The sequence below is a fragment of the Arachis stenosperma genome, chromosome 1 (assembly GCF_014773155.1).
Source record: "Arachis stenosperma cultivar V10309 chromosome 1, arast.V10309.gnm1.PFL2, whole genome shotgun sequence".
Classification (NCBI taxonomy): domain Eukaryota; kingdom Viridiplantae; phylum Streptophyta; class Magnoliopsida; order Fabales; family Fabaceae; genus Arachis; species Arachis stenosperma.
This window is the reverse complement of record NC_080377.1, coordinates 2,206,887-2,224,027: the sequence shown is the minus strand read 5'-3', so window position 1 is coordinate 2,224,027 and position 17,141 is coordinate 2,206,887. Positions and strand designations below refer to the sequence as shown.

The window sequence follows — 17,141 nt, the reverse complement described above, 5'->3', positions numbered from 1 at the left end:
TTGGTTATGTAGTATCCCTTAGTTAAATTACATAATGTACAACTCTTTTTGTAAGTTTAATGTAAACAGGAACAAAAAGAAAAGAACATAAATACAGGGGGAGCTACTCTTGAAAAGGAGAGGGAGAGCAGCACTAAAGCAAGAAACATAAATTAAAGGGAAGTTTTCTAACTTTACTAAAATTCAATTCCTTTTGGTTATTGCTTAAATATGTTTGTCATCAAGGGAGAGATTGTTGAGTTAAGAAATTAACTAAAGTAATTAGTGATGACAAACATTATTTTATTGGGCAAAATAAATAATTAAATGTTGATTGTTTATAATTATATGTTGCTGATTATTTAGTGTTGCAGGCCAAAACTCAACATTGCAACAGCCCAATATAAAAGCAAGTAGTCCAAACTGAATGAAATCAAGAAACAAGGCTGGCGGACTATAAAGCAATGAAAGCCCAAAGAAAATCAAAGCAAGATATCTAACGGACTGAACTTGAGTATACACCCAAGCCCGATTTGATACTCAGCAAGCAATTCTCTCTCACTTGCCTTCACCAACTCAACGTACACTTTAACATGCTGTGGTCAGAACTCAAAGAAAGTGAGAGAAAGCTTCTTCCCCAAGCTGATCACCAAAAAAGCAAGAAAGAGAAAGACTAAGCTTGAAAGGCAGAAGTCTAATCAACCATTTCAAACCAAATCAAGCTTAAGTAAAGGTAAAAGATAACCCATTTCCTCATACATGCATCATATATTTTTCTCATCTTCTCAACTCCCTGCTCAGTCCGAAATGAGATACAAAAGAAAGTTGATTTCTGTTCTTCACTGCTGTGTATCTACGGTCACAAGTAATTCTTGGGGACCAAGTAGTTTCTCAATGGCTCGGATTCAGTTTACCATTGGAAAAATTTTGTGGTTGCTGTTTTATGGCTTTCGGTCAACAAGAGAAGGTCAGAAGCAAATTTTCTACTCTGAGGATTAATGAGAAAAAGTGAGTTTGTGGGTTGGTGAAGCACAGTGCTCAAGAAGTTGACCTAGGAAGAAGAACCCAACAACATGCAATGAGATAAAAGAAGATTTTCTATTTATTCAGAGATAAGGAGAGAAAACCAAAGTTTGGTGAGTTGTGTTATGTGAAGAGTTCCTGAAGAAGTTCCTCTACTTGGATAATGCTTTTTTTCAAAGAAGCATTCGGCCAATAATGAAGAGCTAAATCAGAGGTTGGCAAATCTGGTTTATCACATAGCAATGAGGCTGTTGATGAAGTCAATCTCCTTCATATTTTACAGATTGTAATTTACTTTTCAATGTTTATCTTTCTATAATTTCTTGAGTAAAAAGACATATTGAGAGAGCTCAAGTAAAAAGCCATGAGTGGAAAGAGGCTGAGTGATACACTTGAGAGAAAAGCCTAGAGTTATTTTCAAATTTCTTTAGGTATGTCTGTATCTTGTATCTTGTACCCGTGAGGTATCCATTTCTTAGTTGGATTAGCACTAAGAGTGAAGAGTTAGGTATTAGCATAGCCAATGTCAAGTTAGGTTAGAACTTGAGTGTGAAAGGATTGTGTCAATCCTGTGGAATTGGTGTATGTAATACTTATAACTATAGTGGAAATTCCTCCATTATTGTGGAGGAGACTGGATGTAGATTGCATAGCACAAGGCAATCGAACCAGGATACATGCTGGTGTTAGCTTCTCTCTTCTCTGCAATGTTCTGTTTTCTGATATTTATGAGACAAAAATAAATTGTCTCATAAAATTTCTGCTGTTGAGTTCAAACAGAATCAGAATTAAAAGTTTGATTTAAAGGGTCATTTCAGTAACTTAAAAGAGATGCATAGATTCAACTCCCCTTCTCTAAGCCTACCACAACCTTCCTAGATTTTCTGGTGTTCCGGATTTCTTGATCACAATTTTCAGCCCACAAAAACAGGTTCTGTCCATGTTCATCCTCCGTTTTTGCATGGAGGAGCTAGAGCCAAAGCTACCTAGCGATCGCGGTAATAACCCACCACTTCGTCCTCCACCGGCGCTCTGCATCCTGGCTTCTAAACCTAAGTGATGTCTTTGCACCACTGCAACACCACTCCTCAAGATGGATTAACGATTTCGTTTGATTTGGGGATTAGGGTTTATAAAATGGGGATATGGACTATTTTGACACAATAAAGTGAACATATCTTATTAGCTTCCAACTAGGTACATAGCTGTTAATATACCTGTCACTTAACGGTTCACATGTACTGTCATTAACGAAATCTGTGAATTCATAAACAGCAAGACAAACGTGATTGATGTCAATATATATATATATATATATATATATATATAAAGAAGAAAAAGAGTATTTTATTATTAGTGATATTGCCTTCAAATCATGTTCTTATTTATACATAAATGAGGTGTTTATTTTCAACCTTCATTTAATATAATTTCTCTTAAAAACATGAGCATTTTACCATACAAAAATTGAACTGCACATAAACATCCATATTATAATACCACATTTTTTTTTCTTTCTGCTCAATTTCTCTTCTGATTTAATCAAAGAAAAACTGTTTTTTAGTTATTTTCTTTCCTTTTAACTTCTTTTGATCCAAATGCTGTTGAAGAAACGAGGGGTTACGCAAGTTGCCCCCATTTAGATCCGTTAATGTCACATTTACCCCTATTGGCTGCCTTTTGAAAACCCCATATATGGTCTTTGCCTTGTGCCACTGTGCAAAGATTTCTCTCTCTCTCTCTCTCTCTCTCCGCCATCGTCAGTCGTCACCTACAAAACTATGTAATCACGCAAACGCAGGTGCTTCTCGCTTCTTGTATCCTGTCAGGTTTATTCCATTCTTTATTGCCCTTCAATTAACGCCTCTTAGTCTTTCATTTGCACTTTAATTTCTGTTACATTCGCCTTCTAGTTACTTTTAAACCATGCCTTAATTCCTTTTCCGCCGAAATGAAACAAATTCAGCAAAAAAAAAAAAGTTTTAATGTGGAGTTTACTCAGATTATTATTGTTGTTGTTGTTGTCCATTTTTTATTTTTTATTTTTTGATATTGCTTGCACCTCGTGGGAAATCGAAGGCATTAGTAATTGGAGTACATGGAGTTTAGTTGATAACTTATTTATGTTTTATGATAAGGCTTTCCAAATTCGAAGTTTCTTCTTAGCTTCATTTGTTTTTGTACTGTAGTGATTGCTGTTGAAGCTTGGTTAAGTGACTGATTTTGTGAAATCTGGTGAAATTTTGGAGTTTTTGGTAGGTTTTGATCAAGAAGAGTGGGTGCACCGGATTGAATTAGTTTGAGTTTGGTTCGAGATAGGTGAGTTGAGATGAGTGCTGTGGGTTTTGACATTGGTAATGAGAACTGTGTCATTGCTGTGGTAAAGCAAAGGGGGATCGATGTTTTGCTGAATGACGAGTCCAAGCGCGAAACCCCTTCTGTGGTCTGCTTTGGAGAGAAGCAACGGTTTTTGGGCTCTGCTGCCGCTGCTTCTGCTATGATGCACCTAAAGTCAACGGTGTCGCAAGTGAAGAGACTGATTGGGAGGAAATTTGTCGATGATGATGTTGAAAGGGAGCTGAAAATGCTTCCCATTGCCACTTCTCAAGGCCCGGATGGCGGCATTTTGATTCACTTGGAATACTTGAACAGGACTCATATGTTCACACCAGTGCAGATAATGTCCATGCTCTTGGCTCACTTGAAGACGATGACAGAGAAAGATCTGGGTTTGCCTGTTTCGGATTGCGTTATTGGGATCCCATCATACTTTAATGACTTACAGAGAAGGGCATATCTGGATGCAGCAAAAATTGCTGGGTTGAAGCCTTTGAGATTGATCCATGATTGTACTGCAACTGCTCTTAGCTATGGAATTTATAAAACAGATATTCAAAGTACAGGTTCAATTAATGTTGCATTTATTGACATTGGTCACTGTGATACTCAGGTCTCAATTGCAGCATTTGAGTTTGGGCAAATGAAGATACTTTCGCATGCATCTGACAGGAGCTTAGGAGGGAGGGATTTTGATGAAGTTCTATTTAATCATTTTGCAGCACAATTTAAGGAGAAGTACAACATTGATGTGTATTCTAATTCTAAAGCAAGCATTAGGTTACGCGCAGCATGCGAGAAGTTGAAGAAAGTTTTGAGTGCAAATCTAGAGGCACCTCTAAATATTGAATGCTTGATGGATGAGAAAGATGTTAAGGGCTTTATCACGAGGGAAGAATTTGAGAAGCTGGCATCGGAATTATTGGAAAGAGTTTCTGTTCCTTGCAAAAGAGCATTAGTTGATGCAAACTTGACTGCAGAAAAAATTTCTTCTGTGGAACTTGTTGGCTCGGGTTCTAGGATTCCAGCTATTGCTAAGATATTAACATGTCTTTTCAAGAAAGAACCCAGCCGAAAGCTGAATGCAAGTGAGTGTGTAGCTCGAGGTTGTGCTTTACAGTGTGCAATGCTCCATCCCAATTACCGTGTGAGAGAATATGAGGTGTGTATCTGTATATATTCTTAACTTAAATTTGTTTATCTAATATGTTGTAGGTTAAATTTATTTCATGTTCGTAGATTCTTAGCATTGTCAAAAAAACTAGTTATTGCCTAGACTTACTTTTACAAGGTGTCCAGGTTTAACTATGTTGCTGTTAATTGGAATTTCTGCGACTTTAGTTTCATATAGGTATAGATAATGTGCCTCTTTATGTTATATTATCCTCTATTAAATTAATGTAATATCTCGTATTTGTTCAGGTCCGGGATTCTTTTCCTTTTTCTGTTGGACTTTCATCAGATGAAGGTCCAGTTAGTGCAGGATCAAATAATGTACTATTCCCCAAAGGCCATCCCATTCCGAGTGTTAAAGTCCTCACATTGCATCGGACCAATTTGTTCAATTTGGAAGCCTTCTATGCTAATCAAAATGAACTACCACCTGGGGCATCTCCTAAACTTGGTTGCTTCACGGTATGCCTAATTTGGAACAATTTGACTTATGTGATGCAGTTAAAAATATCTTATGCACATATTTATATGTTTAATTTATCCCCTCCTTTCTCCCTTATTATTAGTTATTACCCTTGCTCTCTTCTCTTGGCTGCTTTTTGTGTGTCAATATGAGTTCTATTATCTTTCTTTGTGGGTACTCAATTTTCAAAAATATTATTCCAATACGACAGAAGGATTGTCCTTGGTAGGAAGTAATTGTTGTCACACTCAACATGTTATTGTTTTTGAGTTGTAAGTTCTTAAGTATTTTGTTTATAATTATCTAGCTGCTGTTATTTGTTCATACTTCATATATGCAAGATTGCAAGCATCTCCTTATGTTCTTTGATTCCTGCTAGAGATGGAAAAATAAGCTTGTTTTGATTTCAAAGGGAGCTATTATTGCTAAACTAATTAGGTACAACAATACAAGAGCATGTTCATGTATTTACCTGAATAAATTGTTATGTTAGGGAAAAAAGGAAGTGTATGTGGTAGTTTATTACGGTTCCTGTTTCACTCGTTACTTTTTCTGCATGCCTAAACCTTGTTATATGTTAATGCAATGTTCACTACTTTTCAGATTGGTCCTTTCCAAGGATCCAATGGTAGTAAGACAAAAGTTAAAGTTAGAGTTCGACTAGATTTGCATGGCATTGTCAGTATAGAATCTGCTACAGTAAGTACTAATAAGAAGTTTCTTTCACTGTTTTCAATAGATCGTCCGAGAGATCTTGGTATACTCATGAACCCTTTTATGGCTTCAGTTGATCAGGGATCAGGTGGGCGATTCAGTTGCAACGGGTGATTATCATTCAAATTCTGATCCAATGGATGTTGATATTCCAGATACAGTTGCCAATGGAGATGATGATACTTCTGTAAGTACTTTAATGATTTACCACACTGTATCTCGTGCAATTTTGACTTTTCTTTTTGGTAGATCTCAGTTGGTGGAAGTTCTGGATAACTTGTTTATTCTGCATGAAATATATTATAGCTATGTGTTAGGATGCAATCGTATCTGATAATGATTTCTGCAACATATGTTTTATGATCGGTTTTCATGATCTCCATATTATATAGCTGTAACATTTTTCTTATTATCTTTTGGGAATTACTGAGTATGACTGTAGATTAATTCATAAAGTTGTTTGAAGTTAATAAAATAAAAATTAATATCGTATTGCAGGCTGATGGTGCAAGGAAAGATAAACCCAACAGAAGGCTTAATGTGCCAGTAAGTGAGAATATTGATGGTGCAATGTCAAAGGCTGAAATATCGGAAGCTTATGAAAAAGAACTACAGTTGGCCCAACAGGACAGAACTGTAGAGCTAACCAAAGAAAAGAAGAACACCTTGGAGTCTTATGTCTATGATATGAGAAATAAGGTAGACATAATATCTCAATGAGTATACATGACTGGTTTTTACGGTTCATCATACTTGGTTAATGGAGTCACACACAACCTCTTCCGCAACCACTATATACAGATTTAATGCATTGCATGATCTTTCTATTTTTACTCTTTTTGGGTCTTTTTTAATTGGTACCTTGATATTGAGAGTATTAAATGAGAAACCTTGTGCTATAGTAACTGAAGTCTTGTAGGAGCATGTGTCCATTGATAAGTCTATCAACAACTATCACAATAGTGTATGTCGCATTGGCTTTTGCAAGGCTGTCAATGAAATCATGGACAAATCTTCGTATCTTCAGTGGGAATGGGAACATGTTAATGATCAACTATGATGATTACCACTGGCAAAAATCTTGATTCTGGGAATATTTCCAAATAGTCCTCTTTGTCCCTTCCTACCATAGTAGCCTAGATACCTGCTTCTAGGTTGTAAAGAAATTTGAATGCCTCCAATTGCTTCTTCATAGAATTTCTGCTTTATCATAGGAATCCTTGGGGAGTTGGTACCACTAGCCTTTCCTTGTGATAGTGTCTACCTCTTTTCAATTGGATTCAGAACCTTCTTGAGTCCTCCCTTGCAATAAAGCTTGATTAATCTCTTTTAGCTTGATGTCTGCTTGGACATCTTCTTTCAATCCCGTTTAGGCTCCTACTTTCAGAAGGTCACGAAAATATTTTACTATAGTCGAGCTTGAGAGACAGTCCATCTGCTGCCATAACGTGTTCCAGGCTCCCAACTTTTATGGTAGATTTCGAAATCAAAAACCAAGTTTAGCAATGATTTCAAACTTTACTAGTGAGTATGCACTATGCACCACAGTATTCCTCCCCTATAAGCAGTACCTCCATTTTTGAACGATCAACGCAATAACCATTAGCTTACTCCCTTGATCGACTTCTGTTGTTTAGGCTCATATGAGGTATGGTATTTATTCTTGAATCAATAACCGTAGACACTTGCTTGAGGCACGGAATGATCCTTTTAATTCTTTTTCTCAATTGATGTTGTCAAGTGTGATCTCGCATTATACATTTTTTAAGTGGGACCAAGAGAAAACATGTGAGAGAAAATGTTGTATGATAAAAGAGCACGCTTGACGATAACAATATTAATTGAGAGAAAAAATTGAGAGGATCTATTCCTCCAGAGGCACCCTTAAAGCATGGAACAAGTACAGGCAGTGATGCCATTGCCTGTTTTAGGTTCTCAAAAACTAGTTGTGCTTCCACTCACTGTTGGAATTTTTTTTTTCAATAGTTGCGTTAGAGGCTAAGCTATCATTCTCCTATAATAGCCAGCTAGACTTAAGAACCCCCTCAACCACTTCAAATCTGTTGGTGGTGCGCAAGACACCATGGTCTCAAGGGATCCGCAGCCACTCCCCCTCCCAGAAATGTTAAAGTTGTTGTTATTGTTATTGATGTATAAGTTCTGCTCCTTCAAAATTTCCAGTGCCTTCATTAGATGTCCACTTGGCTCAAATACATAGTGTGTACAAGGAGACAGAAGGGAGATAGATAGCAACCAGCCACAGAAGACCTGTGATCAGTTCCAATAGAAGAGAAAATATAATCGTGAGAATTGGAAGAAAGGAAATATGTTGGATTGATTAGGAGAGAACAAGCTAATTTACTATTCCTTTTGGTAGCTACGTCTGATTAGATAAGGGAGGAAATGGTTGGTTCAATGAGGCCTGGAGGAGTGGATGGAAAAGGGGTTATATATTCCTAGGATACGGTCTTATGTTATATTTATTGCTCTCTTTAAACTTGCGATTCAATTATACTATTTTGAAGTTAATATTCCTCACTCCTATGCCAATTTATTCAATAAATTTAGTGTTATTCAAAATTCTTATTCACAAAGGGGGAGTCTCATAACAAATAGTTGTCTCTGGGTGTTGTTGAGGTTCAAGTCACGGAATCAGCCATTGATGCTTGCAACAAGTTAGGTTGTCTACATTACGACCTTCGAGTGCGACTATTCCTGGATCTTGCATAATGTGGGATGTGCTTTGCACCAGGCTGCCCTTCCCTTTTTTTTTTTTGCAAAATTCATATTCACCTGGTATCATTGTACTTGTAACAACTTGTATTGTAGCTCCTCATCCTAGGGGGAGCATGTGAATGGCATTTCCCATGTCCCTACAATCAAAGAAGCCACGGAATCAAGAAAGGAGGTGTTTGCGAGGCAAAAAAAAGCCGAGAAAGATTCTTGGAAATTTGTCTCAATTGATTGAGAGGCTGGGACATGCATTGAGTCAGAGCCATTCTTGTAGCAGAGATTATGATCGAAGGGATAACAACTGTTGCTAGCTGCATTGACTTGGAAAGTTGAAACTTGACAGCAAATAGATTCTTGAAAGTTAAATGTGGCAACATTGTAGTGTTTCTAAGGGAACTTCCTGCATAACTGTTTGATGTCATACCTCACTAGAAAAATATCTTGTTTTCTTTCCATGTCATTGATGTTCTGTAACCAGGCATTTGAAATTCTTTTCATGGGGTTCTATATTTTGATGACTTGAAATCAAATTTATTTGCATTTTCAAATAGCTATTCAACACATATCGGAGCTTTGCAACTGATCAAGAGAGGGATGACATATCCAAGAGGCTTCAAGAGACTGAGGAGTGGCTTTATGAGGATGGTTATGATGAAACTGAACTTGCTTACACTACAAAACTAGAAGACCTAAAGAAGGTTACTTTTTTTTTTCTCTAGAATCATTGTTTCCGTTGCAATGCTTCTTGTTAACATTCTACATATTTATGTAGCTGGTGGATCCAATCGAGAATAGGTATAAAGATGAAGAAGGAAGAGATCAAGCCAGAAGAGATTTGTTAAAATGCATTTTAGAGCTTCGCGGGACTGCAGATTCCCTTCCACCCCAAGACAAAGAACTGGTAAAATAATGAATAGGTCAAAAAGTATTACCTTTCTTTCTCATAAGATTGGTTCCGAGTGATCTCTATTTTGTTTCAGGTATTGAATGAGTGTAATAAAGCAGAGCAGTGGCTAAGTGAGAAGATGCAGCAACAAGAATCTTGGCCCAAGAACATTGACCCAATATTTTGGTCAAGTGATATTCAGGGCAAGGCAGAGGATTTAAAAATGTATGATGCTCGCCCATTGTGATAAATTTTTGTTTGCCATGAGTCAGTGGTATCCAAATAAAGCAAAAAGTATATGAGGAAATCCAATTCATCGAATATAAAATTCACATATCAATCAATATATCCGATTTGGAAGAAATTTCATGTGATCATTCAATTAGGTCTGATATATATTGTGCAAAAAAAAGGGGGTATTCTCTCATGACTATCATGTTATCATAGATTTCATCTATTACTTAGTTATTGTTCTATTTTGTTGGGTTTCAGAACATGTCAACGGAAATTGGATTCCAGGACGTCTCCAATGGAAGAAGACGTTGGCGAAGACAAGCCGGATGCTTCAAATCAGCCATGAATATTGGATTCCAGGACTTATCCAATCAAAGAAGACACTGGTGAAGACAAACCGGATGCTTCAAATCAGCCATTAATATATTGATGGTGTTGCTAATATATCCCATTGACTAAAATTAAGTTTTCATTACAGATACTTTCTGACAAGTATAGAATTTTTTGCCACTCTCCTTGCATTTTCCTTTCTTTTTTTTTTTCCCTGTTTTCTCACCGCCCAACCTTCCTGGGGTTTTGAAAGAGGAAAGTTTAAGTATGAAATCATCTACGGTCATCAGTTCAATCATTTTGTTCTTCCAAGGTTCTTCTCCTCTCTCTGGTGTTTTGTATTTTGATATTGTTATCCAATCTTCTTTAGGGAGATATGTTTTGTGAATCAAGTAGGTTTGGCTCCCTGGAAGAAAATCTCTGTGAAATATGTATATGTAGTATCAATGACCCTTGTTTCTGCATTGTAATCGAAGAAACTATTATTGAAAGATGGAAATGATTGGTTAGCCTGTAATCTTTTGGGAGTTGGCGAGATTAAAAGGCACATAATAGCTTGTTCGGCTTTTTGAAATTGAACTATATATTTTGCACTCGACTACGCTAGAGTATGTTAAAATCAGCTATCAATATAAAATACATGTTGAAATGTAAATATACATAAAAAATAAAATAAATTATAAACATATTTTATACACATATATTGGTGGTTGATTTTAGTGACTGATTTTAGTATATAAATAGTGTTTTTAATTTGTATTGAGTTTTTAATTTTTTTTTTCCTAATGAAAATTTAATTATTTTAGGTTGAGTTTTTATTTAGGTAATTACACCGGTATCCTTTTTTATTTTGGGTCAGACACCGGAATCATTTTTAATAGGGTTTTTTGCACGTTAAAAAAAACACAAACTTCTAGTTGTCCAAATGGGAGAGAGATGAATATAAAATATGCAGAGTAAAGTTAATTTTATTCTCTTAAAAATCTTAAAACTTCCCTTTTTTACATTGGAAAAAAAAGTAGTCGCGTTTTTATTTTCAATCATATTAGGTGTGTATTAAACTCAATTATTAAAATTAGTCATTAGTATAAAATATATATTAAAATACAAAATAAATATTAAAATAAATTAAATTAAATATGTATTTACATTTAAATATATGATAGTTGATGTGCACATAATATTTTTGTTTTATTTTATTTTGGATAAAATATATTTTTTGTCTCTAATATTTGTAATTTTCTTTAAAAATATCCTTAATGTTTAATTATATTCAATTTCATCTTTAACATTTTTGGCTTGTATCAAAATTACCCCTGAATGTTAATTTTATATGAAATATTGGGGGACAAAATTGAAAACGTTTAAGGATGGCTTTTCACAAATCGAAGACGTTAAGGACAAAATTGAATAAATAGAAAATATTAGGAACAAAATTGAATAAAATTAAACGTTAAAAATATTTTTTTTAAATTACAAAAATAAAAAATATACTTTACATATCCTTTTATTTTTTATATAATTATATTGATTGGCTTACAGTACTCTTCTTCTCTCCGTATCTATTACTTGTTATTTGTTTTCTTTTTTTTGTTCTCCCACCTGTGTCTTGCAATAGGGGTGAGCACGGACACTAGGTACTCGATTACTTGTCCGAACCCGAAACGAACCAATTAAATTAGTTCTGAAATTAATGGTAATCGGGTCCAATCCTAACCAAATCAATGACTCTCTCTAGTAATTAGTTCGAATAGCGGTTTTGGGAATGTAGAATCCGAACCAATCTGGAGACCCAATCATATATTAATTAAATAAAAAAATAAAAATTAAAAAAATATATATGCTTTTTAATATGCTTGAATTTTAATATCTTTAGTGTTTAATATGTTTGAATTTTAATATATTTAGTTTTTAATGTATTTGGCGTTTAACGTGTTCGAATTATTTCTATTAATATTACATCTTTATTGTACTTACAGAATTTTTTAAGATAATTTTTTTTTATGAATGTCTGTTTCATTGATACCTAATTACCCGAACCGAACCAATCTGTTTTTAATCGATTTGGTTTGGTTCGAGTACACAAAAAAATATATATAAATTCGAACCAAACCGAACCAATTACAATTCAATTAGTTTGGTTCTAATTTAACCTTAAGCCCAAACCAACCCAACCCGTGTTCATCCCTATCTTGCAAGTTGCAATACCATAGCAAATCTCATGGCCGTGCTTATGATTAGTCTAGACCAATTTCGCACAACCCTTAGTTAGTGGAGAATATGACATGTGAAATATATGAATTCTGGTTTGTAGTAAATTTCTTGTATAACTAAGTGGTGAAAAACATATATTGATAGTTCTCTACGATTATATACTAGGGATAATAAAACAATAAAATGTCCGTAAAATTTCAAGTAAAAGTCATACGAGAGAATGTTTACATAAGATAAAGACGATTTTGTTGGGAGTTGTTTTGATGGTGAGTTTTTCGGTTGTGTTACGTAAATTTGATGGTAAGTTTGTTTTGTGTGATGTAAATATATTTGTTGAATGATGAGATATTTTTTCTCTAAGGATGTTTTGTTACGGAAAAGAATACGATAAAATTTTTAGAAGCTTATATGTAATGATCATATTCCAAATCTGTAAGAGAAAAGTTTTAAAATGTCTTCAAATCTTTCTTATGTAGATTTTTATCTTCTACAATCTTCAACACCGAGTCTTATAAAAGTGATCCTGAGTAAGTCAAACCATCCTTCAAAATTGTACCAGCAATTGCCGTCATTTGGATTTACATTTTACTTGGTTGCATATCTAAAATTTTTTTCTACTATAAAATAAAAGAGATTATTTTTCGAAAAAAAAAATTCAAACTTCAAAACACGAAATATGTTTTTCTTTTTTGATATTTTAGGAAAAGTTTGTCACACTCCCGGCGAACCCTATTATATTAATAAGGTTTGCAATATCCCCAATGAACTCTATGAATTATATAGAGTTCGCCGTTCTCGACGAACTTTACATTACCCCGACGAACCTCAGTCGTAATGACAGGATAGAGTGGGACTTTCTCGAAGATACCTTGAGGGCTTTTGGTTTCGACAATGGATGGACGGAGTGCATCATGAAGTGCGTCAAAAATGTCCAATACAAATTTAAGATAAATGAAAGCCTGACAAGAAAAGTAAAATCGCATAGAGGACTGAAACAAGGAAATCCTCTGTCACTTTATTTATTCATTATAGCTCTTGAAGTTTTTTCTATATTGATGGCAAAAGCCCAAAGTGAAATGCTCATTTAAGGGGTGAAACTTGTCCATACAACACCTCCTTTAACCCATTTATTTTTTGCTGATGATTGTATTATGGGAAAGTATGAGGAGCCAATGGAATAGTTATACAATGTGTACAATGGAAGTTTATGGAGTATTAGAGATATAATCATTAGTGTTACTTTATTGAACCAAGCGCGAAAAGAGACACTAATAAAAGCGATCATCCAAGCAATTCCATGGTATGCTATGAGCGTTATTAGATCCCCAAAGAAATTCTGTAGAAACCTTTGTGCTAAAATAGCAAGGTTTTGGTGGAGATCTTTAGAGAAGGATATTAAAGAGGAAACTAAGGAATAATGAGCGAACAAATGGAGTTGTCTAAGTCTTATCATGTGGTCAATTTGAAAGGCTAGAAATGCAGCAATTTTCAAACACATCAAAACCAGATCCTAAAACCATTATACTCTATGCTAATATCCAACAAGCAGAATTCAGGAAGGCAACAGAAGCAACTAAGCAACCCATCATGGAGACAAGGAGTAGAGAAAGGTTATATGTAAAGTAGATACCACCATTGAAGGACTGGACTAAATCAACAATGATTCCTCATTCTCCAGGGAATCCAACGAAGAAGTGGCAGCCACTGTGATCAAAGACATTAGTGGAAGAATGTTAAGGGGTACTGCAACATCATTTAAAGCATCATTATTGCTCATGGCAGAAGCTCTTCTATCTTCTTCAATAGATTGTTGTGGTGTAATTTGAATTTGGGTAGATAAATGTTAGTTGAGGTTTTATAGAGGGAGAGTCAGGTTTAGGGGTGGCAATATGTATCCTACCCGCGGTACCCAATCCGACCCCATCCAGTCGGGTAGAGTTGCTAACCTGATCCGCAGCGGGTAGGGTAGGGTGCGGGTAAGGTTCTCGTGCGGGTAGGGTAGGGTGCGGGTTGAGCCTTAACCCTACCCGATCAACCCGCACTCTATATATGTATATGTTATATACTTATATAAAAATATATTTTAAGTGGATGTTGAATCAAAGATCTCTCATTAAATGCAAAAGATTCTTAATTACTAAAAGAAAATTATTAATTGATAATTTAATATTTTTTTTTTACATAAAAGTCAATTCTATTTTGAATTATCATCAAGTTATATAATAATAATCTATCTTTTATGTAATCCGCGGGTTAAGAGTAGATAGAATTAGAGTTGAGATATTCTCAACCCGCGAATAGAGTAGGATTGAGTTTATATAAAAATCTCAACCCGCAAGTAGGATTAGAGTTAGATCAAAATCCTATCCTATCCTATCCTACCCATTGTCACCCCTAGTCAGGTTGACAGGTTCTGTAATTTTAAGTTAGTAGTTGGGTTATGGTGGGTTTGTGTTTAGGTGTGGATCGGACTTTCCAGTCCATACCATGACCCCCAAAAAAACCCTTTCAGTTGGAGCATTTTACCATGCAAATCTTTACTGATATCAAACCCATTATAACAACAATCAATATAATGATAATCTGTCTTGATTGACTTTTTACATCATTCACTTTGATTCACAATAACTCCGAATTCTAAACCCTAGTTTATAAACTTTAAATCTTATACCCTCAAAATTATATCAAAACCTATAATCCTAAAATTTTAAATCATAATATTTTAGACTTAAATTCTAAATCTTAAACCATAGATTTTAGACGGTAACCTCTTAAATTTATAGTCTAAACTTTAAACCCTATATCCTAAATAATAAACCCTGGAACCAAAAACGTCATCTCTAACCCTTAACAAATGATTATACACACTCAATCTTCAATTATAATTCTTAAATCCTAAATACTAAATAATTAGTCCTAATCCCAAAATTCTATAACATAAATTCTAAAATCTAAATCTTTAAGTCCTACCCCTAAACCAAAAATTCTTAAAACCTAAATTCCTTTTAATTTCTAAATAATACATCTTAATCTTAACCCATAAATCAAAATTATAAAACTTAAATTTTAAATCTCAAACTCTAATTAAAAATTTTTCAACTATAGCCTTCTAACTCTAAACCTACCATAAAGTTATCATGAAATTTTTTATGTATTTCTTATGAACATTCCAAAAGGAGACTTTTTTTTTAACACCATACTTGATACATGCATTAATACATATAAGAAGTTAATGAACTCTTCTCACCAGTATCGTAATCTACAAAATAAATTTTTATAAAAAACAAAATTTCTCTACAAATAAAGATCCAGCATTTTTTATTTTAATAAATAAAATAAATATAATAATTTAAAAAATATTTATCGTTTTAAAATTTTCAATCTTCTCTCGTTTACACTGTAAACGAGATAAATTTTTACATATCTCAAACTGTAAACGAGATACGCGCATATTTATCTAACTTACCGCTACTTCTACTTAAGCACATACTTCAATATTTTTAGTCTACATATATCTCTAAATTACATATTCCATACTAAGCAAACTCATACTAGAACGTTATAAATACTAACATAACAACCTAGCACAAGTAAAACAGAGTTTCAAACTAATAATTATGTCATAACAACCTTACACAAGCAAACAGAATTTTAAATTCCTCCCATAGACCTATCCCTAAACCATGCTCTTTAGGACTACCCTAACAATAGCCACATACTTAGATTAAACAAACAGGACACAACTAACCTCGAAGTTGACCGCTCCGACGTAATGCGACGTCTCATTCAACCTATTAATATCTTCGTCGTTCCCCGCCTAGCACGCCATCACCGTATCAGTCTAAAATATGGTAAGAATAAAGGGTCAAAAGAGAGAAGAAAAGTTGACAAGGTCAAATGGAGACTCGGAATAAAGCTGTAAACGACTTCTACTTATAAGCGTGGATATGCCTTATCTCGTTTACACTAACCACATGTCATGCTGACGTGTCTTATCTCGTTTACAATGTAAACGAGATACGTGCATATTCATCTCGTTTACAATATAAAAGAGATAAGATTAAAAAATTTAAAACGATAATTATTTTTTAAATTATTTATTTTGTTAATTATTATATTTATTTTATTTATTAAAATAAAAAATTCTAAAGATCCAACATCATTTTCATAATCACTAATTAAATAAATATTTATTAATCATCATACTTAGTCCCAATTTGGATAAACAATTTAATTAAATTTCTTTTAAAAAAATAATTTAAACAATAAATAATTATATTAAAAATAACTTATAAATAAATTATTTTATATTTAAATTTTTAATTCTAAAAATATTTATTTTATAAAAATATAATTAAAAATAATAATATTATAAAAAAGACTTTTTTTACTTTTTTATAAATTCTTAAATAATTTTTTAAAAAATTATAATTTAATTTTAAAAATTATATCAAATATTAATATTATTATTTTTAATAAATAAAAAACTCAAATATTACTTTTAAAACTTTGCGAACGGAGTTAAATCATTAACACTATGTTTGTTTGAGTGGAAAATGGAAGGAAAGAAAATGGAGGAAAGAAAATGGAAAGGGAAATGATTATTTTTCATTGTTTGGTTGGAGAGGAAAATTGAGGGAAAAGAAAATGGATGGAAAAAAAACTGGTGGGACCCACCAATTTTTTTTTTCTCCAACATTAGAAAGAAAATGGAGAGAAAACTAATATTCTCTCTATTTCCAATACTACCCCTTCATTTTTTTCAATATATATTATAATATAAGGGTAAAATTATCTTTTTATAACATTTTTTTCCTTCTTATTTTCCTTCCAACCAAACACATTTAAAAAAAATAAAAATCCACTCAATTTCTTTCCTTTTTATTTTCTTTTTCTCTATTTATTTCCTTTCAACCAAACATAGCCTAAGTTCCTTCACGTGCATAAGGATACAACGAAGTGAAAGAACTCTGCAACTTCACCGAAATAATGGCACACATTATTTTCACATTCTCTCTCTCTCTCTCTCTGAACACTATACGTCTGTGGTTGACA

At 33.7% G+C, this 17,141-nt stretch overlaps 1 protein-coding gene across 6 annotated transcripts; it reads left to right on the top strand.

Annotated features, from left to right (window-relative positions):
- Positions 1-2,600: 2,600 nt before the first annotated feature.
- LOC130977995 (heat shock 70 kDa protein 16) lies at positions 2,601-10,412 on the top strand. 6 transcript variants are annotated; one of them, XM_057902230.1, is made up of 10 exons: positions 2,601-2,803; positions 3,192-4,501; positions 4,762-4,974; positions 5,579-5,674; positions 5,763-5,876; positions 6,188-6,388; positions 8,974-9,120; positions 9,195-9,323; positions 9,403-9,533; positions 9,801-10,412. In XM_057902230.1, the coding sequence occupies exons 2-10, from the start codon at positions 3,332-3,334 to the stop codon at positions 9,886-9,888; spliced, it is 2,289 nt and encodes a 762-aa protein (XP_057758213.1). In that variant the 5' UTR covers positions 2,601-2,803; positions 3,192-3,331; the 3' UTR covers positions 9,889-10,412. The 6 variants fall into 6 exon arrangements, with proteins under 6 accessions (XP_057758213.1, XP_057758210.1, XP_057758214.1 ...); XM_057902227.1 differs by having other exon boundaries at positions 2,634-2,803; positions 3,262-4,501; XM_057902231.1 differs by having other exon boundaries at positions 2,634-2,803; positions 3,252-4,501.
- Positions 10,413-17,141: the final 6,729 nt, after the last annotated feature.

Bases quoted from the DNA above. Each gene is read 5' to 3' on its own strand.
- LOC130977995 (XM_057902230.1), top strand. From the start codon at position 3,332: ATGAGTGCTGTGGGTTTTGACATTGGTAATGAGAACTGTGTCATTGCT. The intron at 4,975-5,578 runs GTATGCCTAATT...ACTACTTTTCAG, and splicing joins CTAAACTTGGTTGCTTCACG to ATTGGTCCTTTCCAAGGATC. The intron at 5,877-6,187 runs GTAAGTACTTTA...ATCGTATTGCAG, and splicing joins ATGGAGATGATGATACTTCT to GCTGATGGTGCAAGGAAAGA.